This window comes from Sorex araneus, chromosome 9 (assembly GCF_027595985.1).
Source record: "Sorex araneus isolate mSorAra2 chromosome 9, mSorAra2.pri, whole genome shotgun sequence".
In the NCBI taxonomy this organism is placed as follows: domain Eukaryota; kingdom Metazoa; phylum Chordata; class Mammalia; order Eulipotyphla; family Soricidae; genus Sorex; species Sorex araneus.
Genome location: NC_073310.1, coordinates 54,468,671 through 54,487,763, shown reverse-complemented (window position 1 = coordinate 54,487,763; position 19,093 = coordinate 54,468,671). Strand labels below are relative to the sequence as shown.

At 42.3% G+C, this 19,093-nt stretch overlaps 1 protein-coding gene across 12 annotated transcripts in view; it reads left to right on the top strand.

Moving 5' to 3' along the window:
* The window catches only part of ACBD5 (acyl-CoA binding domain containing 5), a 74,599-nt gene that overhangs the window by 38,396 nt on the left and 17,110 nt on the right, over positions 1-19,093 (top strand). Inside the window, exon 14 of one of the 12 annotated variants that reach the window (XM_055146817.1) lies at positions 4,093-5,980. The exons of the other annotated variants lie outside the window; for them this stretch is intronic. Within the exon in view, the coding sequence (XP_055002792.1) occupies positions 4,093-4,105 (13 nt within the window). The 3' untranslated portion in view covers positions 4,106-5,980. Of the gene's footprint in view, positions 1-4,092; positions 5,981-19,093 lie in introns of those variants that run through there. 12 annotated transcript variants of the gene reach the window in all.

Here is a 19,093-nt window from a genome sequence, read left to right as displayed (position 1 = left end):
ATTATGGGCCTTGCTGTTCTGCTCTCACCCATTTAAAATTTCTCCATTAGATGTTGAGTTTAGTACTACTATATATTGTTGTAAATTAAAATATTCCTGGTAATCAGAGGAAGAAAGAAAATCCTTTTTTTTTTCACTCTGGAATAGTTGAAGATATAACCAGCAGGGTGGAGTGGAGCCCAAGCCAGGTGTTTACTTATTCTACACTGCATTTCAAAGAGAAGTCAGGGATTGGAGAGAGAAGAAGTTTGGCAAAGGACAAAATATTTTAGTAATGATTTATGTTAAGGTCGAAGTACCTGGCCACTTCACTAAAGCCCCAAAACCAATTGCACTTTGCTTCAGCAGTTCACAGATATTTATCGAAATTCTTAGTTTTCTCAATTTTTTGGTCTGTTACTAGTCAAAGCATATACCACTTGTCCTACGCATCTTTGTCAAGCTATTCACAGATCTCTCTTGGGGAAACTTTCTATTTCAATTTTCTGTTTTGTTGTTGAATCTTTATCAAGTTCCTCACCATATGTTAAGTATCTAGCCAGTCCTTCCTAATTTCAAGTTATTTGACTCTGTACAACTGCATTTTGGTAAGGTAATAGTATTTTTTTTTTTTTTTTTTTTGCTTTTTGGGTCACACCTGGCGATGCACAGGGGTTATTTCTGGCTTTGCACTCAGGAATTACCCCTGGCGGTGCTCAGGGTACCATATGGGATGCTGGGATTCGAACCCGGGTCGGCCACGTGCAAGGCAAACGCCCTACCCGCTGTGCTATTGCTCCAGCCCCGGTAATAGTATTTTTTTTAATCCGCTTTATGTATGTAAAAAATGTTAGAGAGAAAACTGTATTTGATATGCAAGTAAGTACTGGTCTTGGAGGTGATTTAGGCTTATTATTATTATTATTATTATTCTGGCAGTGTTTACAGTGCTTTCATTGACATTTATTGGAATGAAAACTAGAGAACTACCTGTCTGTAGTTTGGAGAAAAGATTATGTATTAGAAAGGAAGAGAGGGCTGGAGCTATAGTACAGTGGGGAGGGCATTTGCCTTGCACACGGCCAACCCATGTTGGATCCCTGGCGTCAGGAGTGATTCCTGAGTGCAGAGCCAGGAGTAACCCCTGAGCATCGCCGGTTGTGACCCCAAAAGGCCAAAAAAAGAAAAAAGAAAGGAAGAGAAAACTCTAGAAGTTCAATTAGGTACAGAAAGTGAGCAGGAGGGAATGTGTGTACCCTAGTGCAGGGGACCATCCTGTACCTCCTCCTCCTCAGCCTCATCTTCATCCCCCAAGGCAGTGGCCATTCTGTACCTCCTCCTCCCCAGCCTGAACCTCATCCTCTAGTGTAGTGGCTGGGCTGTAGTAACTTTCCGTTGAATGTATGCTGGTACATGAGTGAATGCCCACACCTGGTGGAATTGCAAACTGAAATACCAAGAGACATAGAAAAGCTTTCACGCTATTTAATAAATATGCATGTAGACAGAGATAATACTCTGTTAGTTGGAAAACAAATGACTACATATAAAAAAATTTCTATACAGAGAAATAATTATTTTAACAGAAAAAAATTGATGCTGAAGATCTACTGTTTGATTCCCCCCTCAAGCAAAATGAATATTAATTTTAAAATAAGAGATTGTCATGTCATACCAGGGCAATAGTACAGCAGGTAGGGCATTTGCCTTGCACTCAGCCCACCCCAGATTTGATCAGCACCCCATCTGGTTCCTGGAGCCTGCCGGGAATGAACCCTGAGCACAGAGCCAGGAACCAGTCCTGAGCACGGCTGGGTGTGGCCCTCCACCCACCTAGCCGGAGAGATGACTCGCATTCTCTCTCCAGTGAATCGGGCTGTTCATTCTCTTTGTGATAAGAACAGCAGCACCTGCGGACTTCCTACTCCAAACAAGTTCTAGCAGCTGCTGCCCTTCCACCTCTGTCCACTTGCCCAACCTGATAGTCCCCCGCTAACCCCACACATGAGATGCCACACGCACACCTGTGCACTTGCTCAGACTGTGTTTGCACCAATGCTTTGAAGGATGTTTCGACCCTCTTTTTTTTTTTTTTCTCTCTTTTTGGGTCACACCTGGCAATGCACAGGGGTTACTCCTGGCTCTGTACTCAGGAATTACCCCTGGCAGTACTCAGGGGACCATATGGGATGCTGGGAATTGAACCCGGGTCGGCCACGTGCAAGGCAAACGCCCTACCCGCTGTGCTATACCTCCAGCCCGTTTTGATCCTCTTTACCAGTTTGCCCAGACACATAAATTTGCTGTCATGTATTTCCCTGGGGAACAGGGGAGCTTTTGGTAAGAGTCAGGAAAAAAAAAAAAAACCTTAGAGCTGGGGGCCAAAGCTCAGGAGGAACATTCTGGGGCAAATGGTTCCGGCCTCAAAAGGAGGAATCAAGCTCCTAAGGAGGGGTAGAAGATTTCACTAGAGCGGAGTGACAGGCAAGGGAAAGCCCAGCTACCTCCTGTTCCAGAATCTCTTTTCTGTAGCTAAACTTCTCTCATTACACCAGACCCAGCATTTCTCAGGTTGCTTTTTTTTCTAGAAAGAAAGAAAGAGAGAGAGAGAGAGAGAGAGAGGGAGGGAGGGAGGGAGGGAGGGAGGGAGGGAGGGGAGGGGGAGGGGGAGGGGAGGGGGAGGGGAGGGGGAGGGGGAGGGAGGGGGAGGGGGAGGGGGAGGAAGGCAATACGCATTACGCATGCCATGTGAGCTCCTGATCAGTGTCACTCTCTGTTCCCTCAGACCCAAGGCTTCTGCCAAACACCCTTGAGGCGTTTGTGGTCCTTAGAGCCGCCCACAGCCTTTGTTAATATTTCAGTTATTTTCTTCCAAGCCCATCTTCCTTGGCACTCCAGGTGCCCTGTGGGGTGAGTGCTGCTCTGAAAGTGACACTCCTGCCAACGCAGTGAGCCTAAGAGGGTTTCTGCAGAGGCCAAGGACCCACCTGGTTCTCTAAATGGCACTTTTGCCCAGAGGGTTGCATAAGAGCGTTTCTAAAGAGGAGAGCAGTGAGTCTGTTAGTCCAACAGTTTAACTCGATTTTTGGCTTCTGGGTTCCCGGGGGAGGGTCTGAGACTCTTACCGCCAGGGGACCTTTTCTTCCCCAAACCTAGATCATGTGTGATTGTGGTGTCTCGGGTAAACAAGCCGGCTCTTCTTTAATTGCTCTCTCTCTGCTCTTATCGAAGCGATCACATTTTATAATTATTGGTTTATATGCTCCCCCACCCAGACTCAGCTAAACCAAGAGCTCTATGAAAGCTGGTAGCATGTCTTATTTAACTTTGAATCTCCAGCTTCTTGGGAATGAGCGGAAAACTAATACACAAGATTACGCGAATAGTTCCTATTGCACATTTACCCATTTTTTGTGGTTTCATTTCACTTCCTTGTTTCACTACTTTTCCTTTTTTTTTTTTTGCTTTTTGGGTCACACCTGGCGATGCACAGGGGTTACTCCTGGCTCTGCATTCAGGAATTACTCCTGGCAGTGCTCAGGGGACCATATGGGATGCTGGGGATTGAACCTGGGTTGGCTGCATGCAAGGCAAACGCCCTACCCGCTGTGCTATCTATCGCTCCAGCCCCCACTACTTTCCATTTTTGATAGAAAATTTTTATCCAGTCACTGCATTTTTATCGTTACATACATTCATTTGTAATCATTTTAACTTGTAGATATCTTGTCTCTGCTTCATAGGGCACCTTGAAATAAATAATATAAACTTATTTATAGGTTTATGAAATAATTGATGGGTTTATGAAATAATTCCTCCAAAATGGAATTGCTAAAACAAACTAGAAAAGGAGGAAAATCCAGAAGCTCTGAGAAGAGAAATGTAATTGTAAATTATGTATTGCGAACTAGTTGATAGCGTTAACATTTGGAATTCCAAATTGATTCAATTTGGAATTGAGTGAACTACTTGTAATTTTTTAATTTCTAGTTTATGGTCATTCTAAATTTGGATATGATTCAGGTTTTTATTCATAAATTTCATTGGCTTGGATGTGTTTTTTCTTCAAGTTACATCTATATTAATAGGAAACTGACTTTTCTTTTTTTCAAGAAAACTGAATTGAAAAAATGTATTTTACTCAAGACCCTTGGGCTTGGAAGACCTTGGAATGAAATGGATTGTGGAGTTCACAAGAAAAATCTTAGTTTGTGCTGATTATATTTCTTTCTGTTGTCCTGTAGTTCAGTTATATACATATATGTATATTTTGCACTACACAGATGATAACATTTTAAGGACTAATGTTGTTTATACTTGAATAATCAGTCTGACCTAGGTTATAAGTAGCCATCCTAGATTTGCCCTACCCTTGAACTTGAAGGACATTAAATTATTAATTATTGTTCGGTAACACGTTTACCTGATTATCTCCCCTAGAGAAATAGAAGCTGCTTCTCCAAGGTACAGTTGTTAGGATGAGATCAGATTTATAACTGGATATTTACATTTTCTAAATTAAATGTGAAAAAGAATACAAAACAGGAGTCAATTTCAAATGAGATGTTAACTATGCTTTATATCTTATTTACTGAATTGCCACATCAACGTAGTAGAAAATTGCTAGAAGAATCTTTCACACCACTATATCTTTTGGGCTGCCCATATCTTTTTGGGCATTCAGAGTCCTGATGAGTGATCAAGCATTAATTACAAAGTAGAGACCCAGTGCTCTAGGCTTACTTTTTATAAATGATCGCAGAATAGGCATAACCTGCTGATAGGAATGATGAAGAATGGACTTAAAATAGATAAACTGTATCCTGAGCCTGCAAATCATCAATAAGATTTTTATCCAGTCATATACATTTATTCCTTTGTAATCATTTTAACTATAGATATCTTGTCTCTGCTTCATAGGGTGCTTTGAAATATAAGTGAAAACTTATTTATACTGTTTTTACAAAGGTCAAAAAGGAAACACGTGAAAATAACTTTTCTGTAACTGGTAATTTCTGCAGACTAGACTCTTAACCTCTTAGTGCCTCTGATTTTCCTTCAGGCTATGACAGTTGACATACTCCTATTTCACAGGGCAATTAGAAGGATTTGCATGCTCACAGGCCATGATGCCTATGCATAAGGCACACCCAACTAATGAAAATTGAGTCTGTTTTTCATAGCTCCCTTCATTTAGTCTTGAAAGAAGATGGTAATTAGATTCTTGAAGGCTTGGTTTAGAAAATTATTATTTTCAGAAGATACTAAAATTCCTGGCTTATTTGGATGTATGTGTGCTTTAAAAGTTTCTCTATTTGAAAACTACGTAGCAAGTAATTTTAAATGTTGGTTTTACCTTCATATGTTCAAAAGTATTTTTAATAAGAGGGAAATAAGTAACCCATGCCTTTGAGGGTAGATCTTCGTTTGCCTGAAGACAAAAGTATAAGATGCTTTTCTCCATGACTCCTTTTTTCTTTCATGTAACTTGATTTTTAAAAATTCCATCCTGATGAAAGTGTGTCTGTCTAAGAAGATCTATTAATATTTACATTTTTAAAACTGTCCTTTTTACTTAGGGGAAAAAATGAAGCAGGTAACTGAATTATATATAAAATAAAGTTTTGACCTCTGGATCAGGGATTATTTGTAAAAAATTAGATGTCAGTCTTGTATATGCAATAGGTGACTCTTAGTATATGAGTAAATAAAATGCAGATTAAGAATATAAGCAGTTGTGATTAATTGCGGGATGTGAAGGGTAACGAACTCCTAGGATAATCATTTGAAACCTATTCCAAAGTTTTATTTTGTAGTTTGAAAAGCACTTTGCACACAGCTCTTGTTATATAAAAAGATGTAATTATAGGGTATAGTATTACTGCTTTGTTTAATGAGAACCTCATTAAAAATTTAAATTAACAGCTATGGTATCTTTTTTAATGATTTTTTTTTCTTTACTGTCAAATTAAGTTAAAAATAAAAAGTTAATGAGAAATGCCATGACTCTCATTACTTGTTATGGTTAGGAGTACTGTGGTTATATGCTATCGATTAAGGGAGAGTAAATAATAGGAATTCATATAAGGTAAATCATGCCTCATTCCCCAAGTATCAGTGCTATCAAGCAGATATGAAATATAACTCATTTGTTTAAGAATGTTTTTAATCAAGTCAAAACCTTAGTTTTCATTAAAGAGGTAGCTTCCCACAGTCACCTGTGTCCATGCATCTTTAAACTAGACAACTTAAATATATGCAGTTGGTCTGAGCTGGAAAATAGTGGGAGATTCTCGATTAAAATATAAATATATAACTTATTGGGGTTGGAGCAATAGCACAGTGGGTAGGGTGTTTGCCTTGCACTTGGCCCACACGGGTTTGATTCCCAGCATCCCATATGGTCCCCTAGCACCGCCAGGAGTAATTCCTGAGTGCAAAGCCAAGAGTAACTCCTGTGCATCGCTGGGTGTGATCCCCCCCAAAAAAGCAAAAAATATATATATATAAATATATATATATGTAACTTGTAATTTTTACAGATAGTGGTAAGTATGATGTTAGCTAACATCTCACTTTAAGTATCAGTGTTCTGCTAGATAGACATGTAACTGTTAAAAAAAGGAAATCTAATGCTGTGATTTTGTGAAATAAATAAAAACAAGAAAAATAGAGAAAAAACCAGATTACCTTGAGAATAGGAAGCAGACTAAGAGAGGAAAGTGCCAGACACAGGGGGAGTAAATTCAGAGCAGGTCAGAAGTCTAGAGGAGATGTTGTCAGATAGGAAAAATGAATCAAGGATCAATGAAATTGGTAGACAGGTACATCTCACTGTTCTGAGAGGTTATTGAAACAACTGGGAAAGAACTGCGGATGGGATTACATTTGGTCATTTAAAAAAATCAAGCAAAAAGGACCAGACCAATAGTACAGTGGGCGGGTGTTTGCCTTTTGCATGGGCAGACATGGGTGTGATTCCCGGCATCCTATATGATTCCCTGAGTACTGCCAGGAGTAATTCACGAGTGCAGAGCCATGAGTAACCCCTGAACACAGTCAGGTATGGCCCCCAAACAAACTAACAAACAAAAACCAGATTAAGCAAATAGGGGCCAAAGAGTTATCACAAGAGTTTAATGTGCTTGTTTTGCAATCCGATCCTGGGCCCTCTTGGCACCCTAAATAGTAAAGAGTAAAGGTGCAGAGAGGTCCGCCTCTTGCATTCTCCTTTACTCTCACTATAAACACCTGCTTAGGGAACATGTGGTATCAGGAATTGAACCCAGATCTCCTGCATGCAAAGCATGCATTCTAACCTGTTGAGCTTGGGGGCCAGAGCAATAGTAGACAGGTAGAGTGCTTGTCTCACCCGGGTTAAATCCTCGACGCCCCATACGATCTACTGAACCCTTCAGTTGTAATTCCTGAGTGCAGAGCCAGGAGTAACCCTTGAGCATCACCAGGTGTGGCCCAAAAAACAAAACAAACCCAAGCGAACAACAAAAAGGAGGGGCAGGCCACTTAATATCTCTACTGCGAACCACAACAACCCAAAGGAAAGTGAGTAAAAGGGAATGCCCTGCCATAGGGGCAGGGTGGGGTGGGGTGGGGGTTACGGGGTGAGGGTGGTGGGAGGGATGCAGGGACCATTGGTGGTAGAGAATGGGCACTGGTGGAGGGATGGGTACTCGATAATTGTATGACTGAAACGCAAGCATGAAGTTTGTAAGTGTAATGGTACCCCCACGTTGATTCACTAATAAAATTTTTTTTTTAAAAAGGAGGGGCAGGAGAGGTTTCGGGGTGAACACATGATTCCCCCATTATAAATGCATCCATTGTGCTGCTGCACTGTGTGGGTTCAGAGTTTGGACTGGGTGCATTTGAGTTGACTAAAAGGGTTGGGTTGGAGTCCCTTATCTACATTCTCAGGTCTGGTGGTTCTATGAAAACTCGTTAGAGGTTGGTACAACTGGGGTGCTGTGGGTACTTTTTGGGGGGTGTGTGTGTGTGTGTGTGTGTGTGTGTGTGTGTGTGTGTGTAGAGATTACTCTTGGCTCTGAGATCAGGGGTACCCGGGATACCAAGGGGTGCTGGGGATTTTACTAGGATCAGCTCCGTGTGGCTCTCCACAGGGACTTGGTGGCATCAGCACACAGGGATGTCTTATACCAGCTCAGGCTTCTGTGTGACTTTTTCTTTACATGCTTGACTTGAACAAAAACTTTTCTGTTTTGCAATGTTGGGGTTCAGATCCAGCACACTAGGCATGTGCTGTGCCACTGAACATGTCTCTGTACCACGCTACAGGCACTATCTCTTATATTGGGAACAATATATATTTCCCCAATTATTGAGTAATGTTTCAAGTTCCTGATAAGTCTGATGTTCTGAACAATTTCCTGAAAGAATTGGCCTGTTTTTATTAATCTGCCAACTAGATAGTAGTTGAGTTAAATGTGCCTGTGGCCTCTTACTGTGAACAAAGCAATGGTTTAAACCACTTATACTTGGTTCCAAAGCCATTCCTCTTTCTACTATATGAATATAATGTAAAAGCAAGGTAAAAAGAAACAAACCCTGTTTCTACATGATGTAAGAGAATGATGAAACTTGTTAGCTTAACGTGTATTTTTTTTTAATTTATTTATTTTTAATTAGAGAATCACCGTGAGGGTAAAGTTACAGATTTATACACTTTTGTGCTTATGCTTCCCTCATACAAAGTTCGGGAACCCATCCCTTCACCAGTGCCCATTCTCCACCACCCGTAAACCCAGCGTCCCTCCCAACCTCCCCAATCCCATCTCCCCCCCACCCCACCCTGCCACTGTGGCAGGGCATTCCCTTCTGTTCTATTTAGCTTCTATGGCCCGCAATAAAGGTGTTGAGTGGCCGCTGTGCTCAGTTCTAGCCCTCATTCAGCCCGCAACTCCCTTCACCCACATGGCCTTCGACTACATTATAGTTGGTGATCGCTTCTCTGAGTTGCCCTTTCCCCAGAACGTGAGGCCAGCCTCGAAGCCATGGAGTCAACCTCCTGGTACTTATTTCTACAGTTCTTGGGTGTTTGTCTCCCACTCTGTTATTCTATATACCATAGATGAGTGCAATCTTTCTATGTCTGTCTCTCTCTTTCTGACTCATTTCACTCAGCATGAAACTTTTCCTGCCCATCCACTTAACTACAAAATTCTTGACCTCCTTTTTTCTAACAGCTGCATAGTATTCCATTGTATAGATGTACCAAAGTTTCCTCAACCAGTCATCCGTTCTGGGGCATTCGGTTTTTTTCCAGATTCTGGCTATTGTAAACAGTGCTGCGATGAACATACATGTGCAGATGTCGTTTCGATTATACTTTTTTGCCTCTCTGGGATATATTCCCAGCAGTGGTATTGCTGGGTCAAATGGGAGTTCAATATCTAATTTTTTGAGAATCGTCCAAATTGTTTTCCTGAAGGGCTGAACCAGTCGGCATTCCCACCAGCAGTGAAGAAGGGTCCCTTTCTCCCCACTTCCTCTCCAACAGCGGTTGCTTTTGTTGTTTTGGATGTGTGCTAGTCTCTGTGGTGTGAGGTGGTATCTCATGGTTGTTTTGATCTGCATCTCTGTGATGATTAGTGATGTAGAGCACTTTTTCATGTGCCTTTTGGCCATTCGTATTTCTTCCTTGGTAAAGTTTCTGTTCATTTCTTCGCCCCATTTTTTGATGGGTTAACGTGTATTTTTAATATTTTACTTGAAGACTGTACCCAGAAACATTAAATCTAAATCATTCTCACTGCAGCAAGCTCAGTAGGACCATTTCACCATGGAGTCAATTATATAGCACTGGCTATCATGGTTTAGCTTTCATGTAACAGTTCTGGAATTGTGTCATTTTTGAGAACTACATTGTAACTGGTTCTTACTGAAAAGACAGTGGAAAATAAACACACTAAGGCCATTATGCAAAAGCAATACAATTTAATAGAAAATTTACATATGGTATATTTAAATATGAACTTGATCTTTTGGGGGTTAAATTTGCTTAATGTGTGCATATGTGTGTGTGTATGTATATATGTGTAAACTTTAAAAGTTTAAAGAATGATGCTGAAAGATAATCTACTTTAAGCATGTGCAATTATACCTATGAAGCAAAAGTTAGTTTTTAAGACCAAGCTGTTTGTAGTAATATTGCGTGTCTTTTACTTTTTTTTTTTTTTTTTTGCTTTTTGGGTCACACCCAGCGATGCTCAGGGGTTACTCCTGGCTTTTGCACTCAGGAATTACTCCTGGCAGTGCTTGGGGGACCATATGGGATGCCGGGGATCGAACCCGGGTCGGCCGCGTGCAAGGCAAACGCCCTACCCGCTGTGCTATCGCTCCGGCCCCTATTGCGTGTCTTTTAAATACATTTTCGAGATGTAGGCTGGAGAGGAGGCTGTGGGTTCAGTCCCCAGCACTATATGGCTAACCCCTTCCCCTAGCACTGCCAGGTGTGCCCCCCCCAAAAAAAAACACACACAAAAAACAAACAAACCAATTTAAGATGTAAACCATAATTCTAAGCTCTGATTCTAAACCATCACATTTTGAAAAATTAAAATTGGACAGGCTATTAAAATTGTTATTGTCTACCACACCTGAGCTTTCTGGTACTACTTATTTTTAACAGACAGGTAGCTGTAGAGAAGATACCAGAAGCAGTTTGTTAAGGCAGCAAAACTGCTCTCACTAAGGTTATTTAGAAGCTTAGTGCTTTTGTTTATTCCTCATTTCCCACAGGAGATACACTAATGAGGGAAGAGATTTCCCAGCTATCTTTCCGAGGTCACATTCACATTTAAATGATCACCCTTGAAGCTACAGCTTTTACAAGAGATCATGGTACTTTCTTTCCTCTTGGTTTTTAGGTCTCACTTGACTGTTCTCAGGGCTTACTCCTGGTTCCATGCTCAGGAATCACTCCTGGGGAATGGGGGAGGGGGGTCATATGGGATGCCAGGGATCAAACCTGGGTCTGTCACATGTAAGGCAAGAACCCTACACATTATACTCTCTCTCTAGCCCTATCTTTTTTTGTTATTTTAATACTAAATTAGTGAACAAAAGTCAATGAGAAGCGAAAAAGAAAATCAAGCTCAATCATTTTCTAATGTGACAGTGTATTACATCTTTGTGGAAACATTAAATGTCATAAAGTGCAGTCATAGAATAAATAAGAGCATTGACAAGCTATGTACACATATATACACAATTCTGTGATTCAGTTAAATTAATGAGTAGACCCCTGATTACCTTTAAACCCCGTGGAAGCTGTAACATATGTCAAAAAGCTCACTGACCCATGTAAAATAATGAGCTTTTTTACCTTTACATCAATGAAGTGCTAAGGAGGATATACCTATACAAACTTGTTCTAGAACATGAAGTTAGACTAAGAGGAAAACATCTGTGCTATAAACTGAATCCAGACACGGTCAGGTGCTGAGCATTATTTCTGGCATCGAAGTAGGATGTGTCTGTTTCGTCATCTGGTTGCGGAATGAAAGGCATAGATTGATGCTGCAGATTTTCCCAGTCCACACCACTGAAGAGGGGATGGCGCTTCAGCTCTTAGGAAAAACATACGACACAAAGGAATACTGTGACATCACCAGTTAGTACTATTTTACAGACAAGACAAAGAAAGTATCTTACAGATATTCCCCTACTTTATTATGTCAGTGTCATGAAAGTTAGCTGAACATATTGTCTATCATACCCAAGCCTCATAATGGCCCATGGGGTATCATCCTGTATCTCACAGGATTTGTCATCTCAGCAAATGACTTGCCCAAATGGAAACCGAATGTTCTTGCCATGTGCCTCTTAGCACAGAAGCTAATTTGGTGACCAATGAAAGCATGTCCTCTCCCTGGCCCTGGACAGCTTCCACACTGCTCATGTCCCATGACTCACGAGGCCTCTCTTAGGGCTGACTATTTATTTATATCTCTGGCCTCCTGAGTCTTACATGACTTCAGAATGATATTCTCCTCCACTATCCTGCTTTGCTATGTGTCTTTTTTCCCCTTTTTGGGTCATACCTGGCAGTGTTCAGGGATTACCTCTGGCTCTGCATTCAGGAATCACTCCTGGTGGTGCTCAAGGGACCATATGGGATGCTGGGGATCGAACCCAGGTTGACCACATGCAAGGGAAACACTGTCTCCGATGTACTATCACTTCTACTTCACAACCTTTCTTTCCTCTGTTCCATCCTTATCCTTCAGGGTGATCTCAATATCTACACTGATTTTGATTCTAGAACATTCTCTGTCATCCTTAATTTCCCTGACAGTGACCGGCACCTCTATAACATATCTACTAAATAAGCTCCCCCAGGAGTGGTCCCTGAGTGCAGAACCAGAAATAAAGTCCTGAGCACCACTGGGTGTAGCCCCAAAGGAAAAAGAAAACATAGAACGAAAAATGAAAATTAGAAAAAATAAAATCTTTAGGGTTGGAGTAATAGTATAGTGGGTAGGGCATTTGCCTGGCATGCAGTCGACCCAGGTTTGATCCCCTGCATCCCATCTGGTCCCCACAGCACCACCAGGAGCAATTCTTGAGTGCAGAGCCAGGAGTATCGCTGGGTGTGACCAAAAAAATTTAATAAATAAAATCTTTTATTTGTTGATAGTTAAGAACATCAGAGCTCAAAAAAATCTAAAACACTAACAAGATGGTTTCTGGGATTTGCTTAGTATTATTAAAATTCAGTGAGTGAATACCACAACTAGACCACATTGAATTTTAATGAACAATACCTGCAGCTACATCAAAGCATACTTAGAGTAGGAAATAAATAAAATTTTTTTTGGGGGGGTGAGGCCACACCTAGGGGCCATTACTCCTGCTGGTGCTTGGGGTACCAGATGTGGTGCCGGAACTCAAACTGGCTTATCCCCTGTACTACCTCTCTGGCCCCAGAATGAAAATTGTAAAACCAATTTAGCATTTAGACAATCTGTACTAGAATTTGAGATCACTATTAGGATTCTTCACCTGAAGCATATCAGGGCTTTACAAGGACAAAACTTTACCTTTCATTCCAGCTCTCATTGTATCATCAATGGTTAAAAGTATTTCTACTGCATTTTGAGAACTATCAGATAGCTTTTCTTCACCTTTGGGCCAAGGGATATCTAGAAATACAAACAAGCAAGTTAATTATTGCTCAAAATGGTACACAGAGATAAATTCATCTGTATTGATAAAAGAAGAATCACCTCTTTTCAGAATGTTCTGGAATACATGTTGTGGTGTTTCATCATTGAAAGGTGGAATTCCTGTTAAAAACTCAAACAAGCAGACTCCAAGTGCCCACCAGTCTACTGCAGGACCTAGAATTTGAGAAACAGTGATGGGGGTGGTGGGAGGGATACTGGGATCATTGGTGGAGGAGAATGGGCACTGGTAGAGGGATGTAAACTAAATACAAACATGAAAGTTCATAAGTTTGTAACTGTACCTCGCGGTGATTCACTAATAAAAAATTAAAAAAAATAAAAACAAAAAACAGTGACCTGCAAGCATTTTCTATAACTGTTTGATCAATTAAATATTCATATAGAGAGTATATTCAAGGCAGTCATCCAAGTTTACTTCTGGTTTCCTAAGACACAAAACCCAAAATTAGTTTCATTTGCAAAGTGGTAATTATTTCCTCTTTTCCCCCCCAGAAATTCAGATTATCAATTAACAAACAGCTAGTCAACATGAATAAGCTTAACAAAAACTGACAAAAAAATATTCACTTAAACTATAGTTTGAGGAGTTAACTAGAAGATTTCTTAAATAAAATTCTTTTTTTTGGCGGCGGCAGGGATGGGTGGGTGTTCGGCCACACACAGCAGTGCTCAGGGGTTACTCCTGGCTCTGGGCTCAGAGATCACTCCTGGCAGTACCTCAGGGACCATATGGAATGCCAGGGATTGAACTGGGTCTGCCATGGACAAGGCAATTGTCCAACCTACTGTACTATGGTCCCTGAGAAAGTCAGACAAGAATCTCATAATCCCTGGGGCTGGAGCAATAGCACAGCGGGTAGGGCGTTTGCCTTGCACGCGGTCGACCCGGGTTCGATTCCCAGCATCCCATATGGTCCCCTGAGCACCGCCAGGGGGGTTGGGGAAGGCGACTTAACTGTGTCTTAAATGTGCCCCTTGATCTACTCAGAAATAGGGAGAAAGGCTGGTGGTGAGGGGTGAGGCAGAGCTCAAGTACATGCCTGGCACATGATGAATTCTGAGTTGGGTCCCTGGCACAACTGCCCCACTCCCCCCAACCCCAGCACTGCTGGCCCCTGAGCAATTTTGGGGGAAACCCTACTAAAAAGAACCGGAAGGGCAGGAGCTCATGCTTTGCACGCAGGCGCCCTGGATCCAATGCCTGGTACCACACAGTCCCTTGAGCACAGCTATCTGGGCGTGCCTTCCCAGTCAAAGTAATAGAAATAGGCCAATGCCAGGTAAAACACAGACGCTTGAAGGGACTCCCTGGGCCTGTGGTCTGGAAGAAGCAGGGAGTTGCTATTCATTAGAAATGGTGTTTTAGTATTCATTGTTTTAAAGAGTATATAAAATGGCTTTTATAGAGAATACACTTAAAACATATCACTAGGTATCTAGATGAAACTAATAACAAGAGCTGAGAAATTTGAGCCTTATATTTTGCTCCTGCAAGGCCAGGCAAGATTAAGTGCTCAGCTGCTAAGCACACTGTGTGTGGCCCCCCAAAAATAACAAAACACAACAACAATGAAAAAACACAGAAAACCAACCAGGGAATAGACAGTATTGAATAATGATTAGCTTGCATCACAAAACTGATTACCAAGCAGGGAGAATGAAGACCAGATGGTGCCAGAGGGCCAGGCTCTGTGTGTGTGTGTGTGTGTGTGTGTGTGTGTGTGTGTGTGTGTGTGTGTGAGCTTGCATGCAGTGGACTTGTCAATAACGCTGAATCCTATTACCTAAATCATCAGAAAAATTTTTAAAGAAAAAGGTTTGAAAAAAGTATGTTATAAATCTGAAATCTGAGGCCCCCCAATATGACATATTTGGAAAAAAGGTCCTGGCAGCTGTGATCCACTGGCTCCACATGAGTCATACAGGAGCAGGAAGGCCCCTAAGTCACTGACCGGTATCCTTCTAAGAACACAGCCACACAGTAAGATGCATGGCCCCCTGATGCCCCTGCAGGCTGGGTAACACCAAGGGCTGTCGGGAGACCAGCAGGACTGACGAGGGAAGGGAGGCTTTCCGGGTGGGCAGCAGCGAGCACAGGTCTGCAGCGCTTGAGCTTAGAATTCTAGTCTCCAGAACAAAGATGCAAGACATTTCTGCAGCTTTGATTCATCTAGTTCAAGGGACTCTGGTAGAGACTCCTGAAAATTACAAGAAGCCACTCAGTGCAAAAGAGAGGAAGGCAGAACTCTGGACAGAGAGAAAGGGAAGAAAGATAGGTGAAAACAGCATCCTTCTTGTTTAATTTTTTGGTCTTTGGGCCACGCCTAAAGATGCTGAGGGGTTCTTCCTGTGTCTCTGTACTCAGGAAATCAATCCTGGCAGTGCTCGAGGGACCATATAGGGTGCTGAGGATCGAATCTGGGTCAGCTGAGTGCAAGGCAAGTGCCCTACCTGCTATTCCATCACTCCAGCCCATCATTTTTCTATTTCTTTTCCCCCTTTCCCCCACTTCCCTGCGCCCTAATCCTTCTATTCTTAAGTTCTGCCAGAAGCTAGCTCATTTCTGCCTTGGCATTTTTTTTTTCTATTTTTTTGCTTTTTTGGGTCATGCCCGGTGATGCACAGGGGCTATTTGTGGCTCATGCACTCAGGAATTACTGCTGGCGGTGCTCGGGGGACCATAGAGAACGCTGGGAATCAAACCCGAGTCGATTCCCACCACGTGCAAGGCAAAAGCCCTACCTGCTGTGCTACTGCTCTAGCCCCTGCCTCGGCTCTTCTTGGAAGCTAAGAAAAGGCCACCACAGGTTGAATAAAACCAAGGCCTGACTCTATTCCTGATGCCAAGCTGGAACAGAGCTGAGACAGCAAGAACAAAGGAAACCAAGGGAGTGGCAGGTAGCTTCCTCTGGGTCACAGAGAGACTGAACCACCAGCTGTGTCTTCCTCTCCTATGCCACATGTCAGAGATGTAAAGAAAGAACCACACCGGGGTCCTTTACTTTTACTGTAGGTAACAGAAATACTGGAGAAGTTGAAGGCAGTTTTACCTCCCAAGAAAACTGGATGGCTGCACTCAGAAACTCAAGAGCCGTGTGTCTTACCGTGGGCTCTGCCCAGCAGGAGCTCAGGCGCAAGGTAGTCTGGGGTTCCCAGGATTCGCCCATCGTCCATGGGGGCCGCTCCCCTCCTCACACTCTTTGGAGTTCGGTACGGAGTTTCTGCCATCGCTTGTTTTGGGGTCTGCGAGTTCAGAGAGGGTTTCAAGAGACAGTTATCCTGGTTTGGGTTTGCCAAGGCCCTCCTGAGTGGTACGGAGTCCGGCAATGCTCAGGGGGCTGATGAGTTCCAGAGATGAACCCCTAAGAGCTAATACCTCACTTCCTGTTACGGTGAGCAGAGATGTCAGAAACAAAAGTGAGGCCACCGAGTGTAAAACACACCCCCAATTCCTTTATTTTTTTGAAGTAAAACCGGATTTTATTTGGAGGTCTTTGAAGGGGAGAAGGGAGAGAAAGTGGAAGTAGAAAACGATGGGCTCAAAAGTGGTCTTGGGCTTCCCCACAGAAGAAAAGCACACGTCTCAGGAGAGCACATGTGGGCAACACATGTGCTCAGCCACATGGTGTCAGGCAGCATATGCGCCAACATCCTCAAATTCTTGACCAGTTCTGAACACAGACTCATCCGTACGAGAAACTGGGAAAAGCTGATGTCTACTGAGCTCGGTAACTCTGAAGTACCAGTCACACTAATAGAATCTGGAAATGTAAGAAACAATGAAAAAAAAAAAACCCACAGGAAATTTCCTTGAGTTTGAACTAATAATATAAGTTTAGGAACCATCATCAAAGGGAGGCTGTGGTTAAAAAAAAAAAATGACTGAATGTAAAGGAGCTGTAGCCAAGAACACGTGGCTTACAAAGAGACCCCGGATGCACACACCCTGCCTACCAGCGCCCCTGGTTGCCCTCCAAGCACTGCCAGGTGTGGCTCCACATTTAAAAACAAAAACAAGGGCTGGAGTATAGCACAGCGGGTAGGGCATTTGCCTTGTACGTGGATGACCTGGGTTTGATTCCAAGCATCCTATATGGTCCCCTGAACCCCACCAGGAGTAATTCCTGAGTGCATGAGTCTGGAGTGACCCCTGTGCATTGCCGGGTGTGACCCAAAAATAAAAACAAAACAAAAAACATATTTTCAACTCTTTTTGCTATAAGGAGATGACCTGAATCTCCTCTAAATCTTCTTAGAAGTAGGAGAGTGCAACTTAATTCTGTGCCTCAGAGAGTTGCTGTGATTAAGTGAAAATGTGTGATTATAAGTGTATAAACCCTAGGGGACAGGACAGCTAGTACAGTGGCTTGCTTTCACATGACCAACCCAGGCTTGATCTTGGACATTCCCTCTGATCCCCTGAGCATTGCCAGGAGTGATTCCTGAGTTCAGAGCCAGGAGTAACCCCAGAACATCTCCTGATGTGGCCCCCAAACCAAAAATAAATGAATAAATAAATAAAAACACAAACCTATGATTAAAAGTATGTGGAAGTACAGAGCAGAATTGCCACTGGGGGTTTCAGAATGACGTGGGGGCCTTGGATCCAACTGGGGTTGCTTGCTTAAAGATAGACTTGGGGGCCAGAGAGATAGTACAGGGTTTCGGGAGGTTGCCTTGCACACAACTGGCCCCAGTTCAATCCCCTGGCATTACATTTGGTTCCCCTGAGCACTATCAGGAGTGATCCCTTGTGTAGAGTTGCCAGATGTAAGCAGTGACCCTCTTCTCCCCAATACCCCACGTCCCAAAAAAGATGACAGACTTTCAGGGAGCTCTGAGTAATTTTGTTTCTGAAAAGGAGGAGGCCAAATAAGTTTGGAAGCCTCTGACATCAATCAGTGTAGTTAAAAATAAACATTATCAACAGCTTTTCTTTTCCATATTAAAACTTCCAACTACCCATAGATTCCCAACAAACAGAATAAAACTATACAATTAATATCACATAGTCTGAGAGGTAAGTAGCTCCTCCTTAACAGTTTGTTATTATTACATCATTATTATTACTACTACTACATAGGATAGTGCGTTAGTAAATTTTAACATACCTGATATGGAATATGAGATCTTCCTTTTGGAGTTGGAGTTATAGCCATGGGATATGAACCACTATAAGCAAATGACGTATCCATTGCATCTAAGGAATTAATGCTCATCTTGGATGGTTCTGAGTTATTGGATGTGTAAATGTGACTGTTAGAAGTTCGAAAAGCTACAGCATTTCTCTTAGAGGTTAATGTTCTCAACACCTCAGTAGCAGGAGCTAACATTTTTTGGTCACTGTCCTCTTGGACCGCAGGACTCTTGTCCCCACTGGGCAAGGTATTTTCTTGGCCACTAGGTGACACAGTAAGTAGGTCTTCCAAGTGAGAGTCTTCAAAAGAGGACTCTCTTATGCTTTTATTTGGGTCTAAGGATTGCTTTTCTAATGGACTGTGTGTTACAGAGATGCTAGCAACTGGGGAATCAGAGTTCATAGAAATAGTTTTAGAAGCTCTGTCATCATCAGAATACAGAAAACTAGAACTCAAGTGATCCTTCTTATTACTCTCACAATCTTCATCCAGTTCACACAGGAGATTTTTCGCTATCATTGGAATGGGTGATTTTTCTGGTGTTTGCTCCTTATCGATAAAATCACTGATGGTGTTTTCCTTATCTGCAGAGTCACTTTGCTGACTTCTGTGTACCGAAAGCTGAAGGTCCTGGATTTCAGTTGTTAAGCCTGTGTTTTGATTTGTGTGACAATCTCTCATCTGATTACAACGGATCATGTTAGTGCAGTATTTTTTATTCTGTATGATTTCCTGACAAGGGCTAGAGTC